The 3,142-nt window shown below is 35.5% G+C and overlaps 1 protein-coding gene across 1 annotated transcript; it reads right to left on the reverse strand.

Annotated features, from left to right (window-relative positions):
* Positions 1 to 532: 532 nt before the first annotated feature.
* Positions 533 to 2,341, reverse strand: LOC114382543 (NAC domain-containing protein 2-like). The gene is made up of 3 exons (XM_028342041.1): positions 2,080 to 2,341; positions 1,555 to 1,829; positions 533 to 1,201 (listed from the first exon to the last, which is right to left on the reverse strand). The coding sequence occupies exons 1-3, from the start codon at positions 2,243 to 2,245 to the stop codon at positions 836 to 838; spliced, it is 807 nt and encodes a 268-aa protein (XP_028197842.1). The 5' UTR covers positions 2,246 to 2,341; the 3' UTR covers positions 533 to 835.
* Positions 2,342 to 3,142: the final 801 nt, after the last annotated feature.

A 3,142-nucleotide genomic window follows, 5' to 3' on the forward strand; every position in this document is an offset into this window, starting at 1 on the left:
AATATTTAAACCTTCTAATTACAGAAATAAATTTGACTAGTGTAGGTTCTGTATGGTTAGTTTTTATAAGAGATGATTCGAGACATGGAATGCTATCTGGCCAAAGGCATTGCTGTAAATTATGAGATGCAAAAAGTTAATACATCATTTTTTCTAGTCCAAAAAACTATATGGTTTTAGATTATTTGTGATTGCAGGTTTCATCTTTAGTTCTCTTAATGTCTCCATGATCCTTCCTAGTAATATTAGTTTTAACTATAAAAGTTAAATAAAAATGACTTAATAATTTAGACACCTTTATAGCTTGAAAATGGTTGAAGTATCAGTTGAAATTATTGCAATCCCAGCAGTTACTAGAAGCATCTTTCTTATATAAACTGGCAATATGTACAATAAGCACGTGTGAAGATTAAGCATTGTATAGACACACATTAATATACTCAATGATTCAATATTAATATTACTCATAATTCATGTTGATATTTTTTTAAACATAATAGTAGTACGAAGTCATTTTTGTCAAAAAACAGTCTTCATCAAAACCTTAAAGACAAATAAGATAAATATTTTGTTTCCACACAATTTATTTAATATCAAACTATTAATTGCGACTAGATCATGTAAACAGTTGGATTCATCATGTTCATATATGAATGCTTCTCTTTTTTGTTTTTTTGTTTTTTTATAATAATAATCATCTACGCGCACCAGCACGGACACACTCACGGACATTCACTCAGTCTCGTGCTTCCATGCAATGCAGCAGGCACGTCAAAAATGCATCATGCACACACAAAGCAAAGAACGACGTCGTGCCGTCTCGTGCGTGTTGATTTCAGAAGGGCCTGGAGAGGTACATGAAGATATCCTGGAGCGGCGACATCTGATTATTCCCGAGAGTGGCATCCATGTAATTATACGAAAACTCGCTGTTGCCCTGCCTCTTCCGCTCGCTCTGCACCTCGCTCGCAAACTCCGCCGACACCACCTGCTCCGAACAGCTCGACTCCGTCGTGTGCAGCCGCGGCACCGAGTCGGAAGCCTCGAAGTACAGGCAATCCGCCGCCGTATACTCCGGCTTCACGTCTTCCATTTCGTAACATTCAATTTTGTGGACACCACTCGGTGGTGGCGGTGCTGGTTGCTGCTTCTCAATTGCACCTTTCTTGTTGTAAATTCGACACAGCACCCAGTCATCCAGCTGCATAATCAGAAACAACAATCATGTGCAAACATTTTTTTAATTTTCAATTTCTCATATCCCTAACTTCAATAGAGATAAGAAAGAACGAATAATTTCCATATGTAGGAAAGTAATAATTGGTTGGCGAAAACATTTATTATTGTAATTATTTTCCTTTTCTTTTTTCTGTGAGTGGTCCTTATCAACTTATCGTAAACCGAAGCTTCTCTGCGCGCTTGCCAAGGGGGGGGGTGGGGCCAGGTGTGATTCATTAAAGGGTAAAACGGTGATTTTCGAAAGGTAAATGTGCGTTGAAATGTCTATTATGTCCTCGATAGTGAAGAGAAAAAAGGGCGCATACTGGTATATACCCTTAAGCTGTTCTTTTTGCGAACCGAACGATCCACGTCGGCGAGACGATACTCGTGCATGATCCAGTTAGTTTTCACTCCCTTGGGCGCTTTTCCGGCGTAAAAAACCAATGCTTTCTTGATCCCAACAGGTTTCGGTTTGCCAACCGGTTTATCCGCTCCGGTTGCCTTCCAGTATCCGGTCCCCGCGGACCGGTTCGGCCGCGAACCGTTCGGGTACTTGCGGTCCCTCGGCGTGAAAAAATACCACTCTTTCTCTCCGTACAAAGCCATTCCTACATAACACAACACCAGAATATATTAAATTATTTATCAATAAAAAAAAGTTATTATCATTTATTTCAGAATTATGAGAATAATTTGTGCAAGATTTTAAAAAATGTGTCCACGACCAGCATCTGAATCATAATTGAGACGGCATCGACTGTATTTGTTCATAATTTGTTTCGATACAAACAAAAGCGATTAAATCGTAACACGATCATGACCGATATTTAAAACCTTGTTTGTGTATTGTTAATTTACCTGGAAGGTCCCATGGGTCGTACTTGTAGAGATCGATTTCGGCGATTATTGGAACTGCGATTTCTTGCGAAGCGCATTTGCGGCAGAGATAGTGAACGACGAGTTCTTCATCGGTGGGGTGGAATCGGAATCCAGGGGGTAAGTGGAGTTGTGTTGCTGCGGCCATTGTTGAGAAAGAAAATTGGGGGAAAGTGAAGTGAAAAGGAAAAATGAAATGAAATTGTGTGGTGGTGGGGGCGTTAGAAAGTTGGGACTGGAGAGAGAGGGGGGGTTTTATAGGAGGTGTGAAAAGAAAAAGGGGTAGAGTTTGGGTGGGGTGGTGACGAGGATGGACACGTATCGGACGTGGAATTGGGGTGCGTGCGTGTCGAGAACCCACACGAAGTGGGTTTAAGTCACTGCTTACGACATTGGTTTTGGAATGGGGCGCCCTGTCTGTCGGTTTGTTTTTCCTAGGGATTCGCATGATTTGATTCTTTGTAAATTTTAATAAATAAATGTTAGTATAAAATAATAATTCGGTGTATTGTTTTATACCAGTAATATCTTACTCGAGCAAAATAGTCTAAAATAAGTAGTATTTAAAAAAATTAATATTTATATACTAATAATATAAAATAATTTTATATAATCATTTAATTATAAATTATTGTTTTAAAATAATTATTTTAAAAATTAATAAATTTATTATACATAATGAATTATCATCATATGATTATATAAAAATTTTTGCACTGTCAATGTATAATAATTTTTTTTCTTTAAAAAAATCATTTGATGAATTATTTTATATTTTTTTACTAATGTTTATTTTATACCATGGATGATTAAAAAAAACTAATATAAAAATATATACATTAATATTTTAAATATATAAATTTTTTAATAATAATTTATTTGATAATATAAAATAATTTTATAATATTATTCAATCATAAATCACTCTTAAAATATTTTTTAAAATAATAATTCTTAATTGAATAATAAATTAAAATTATTTTATGCTATAGATACATAATCTTTCTCTGTAAATAAAATGTCAACTCAACATATAGTAGTGCAT

Source organism: Glycine soja, chromosome 13, assembly GCF_004193775.1.
Source record: "Glycine soja cultivar W05 chromosome 13, ASM419377v2, whole genome shotgun sequence".
In the NCBI taxonomy this organism is placed as follows: domain Eukaryota; kingdom Viridiplantae; phylum Streptophyta; class Magnoliopsida; order Fabales; family Fabaceae; genus Glycine; species Glycine soja.

What these genes read in the sequence shown, in the direction of transcription:
- LOC114382543 (XM_028342041.1), bottom strand. Translation starts at nt 2,245, where the DNA reads ATGGCCGCAGCAACACAACTCCACTTACCCCCTGGATTCCGATTCCAC. An exon ending in CGACCCATGGGACCTTCCAG is followed by an intron (nt 1,830 to 2,079) that starts GTAAATTAACAA and finishes TGTGTTATGTAG; the next exon opens with GAATGGCTTTGTACGGAGAG. An exon ending in GCAAAAAGAACAGCTTAAGG is followed by an intron (nt 1,202 to 1,554) that starts GTATATACCAGT and finishes CTGATTATGCAG; the next exon opens with CTGGATGACTGGGTGCTGTG.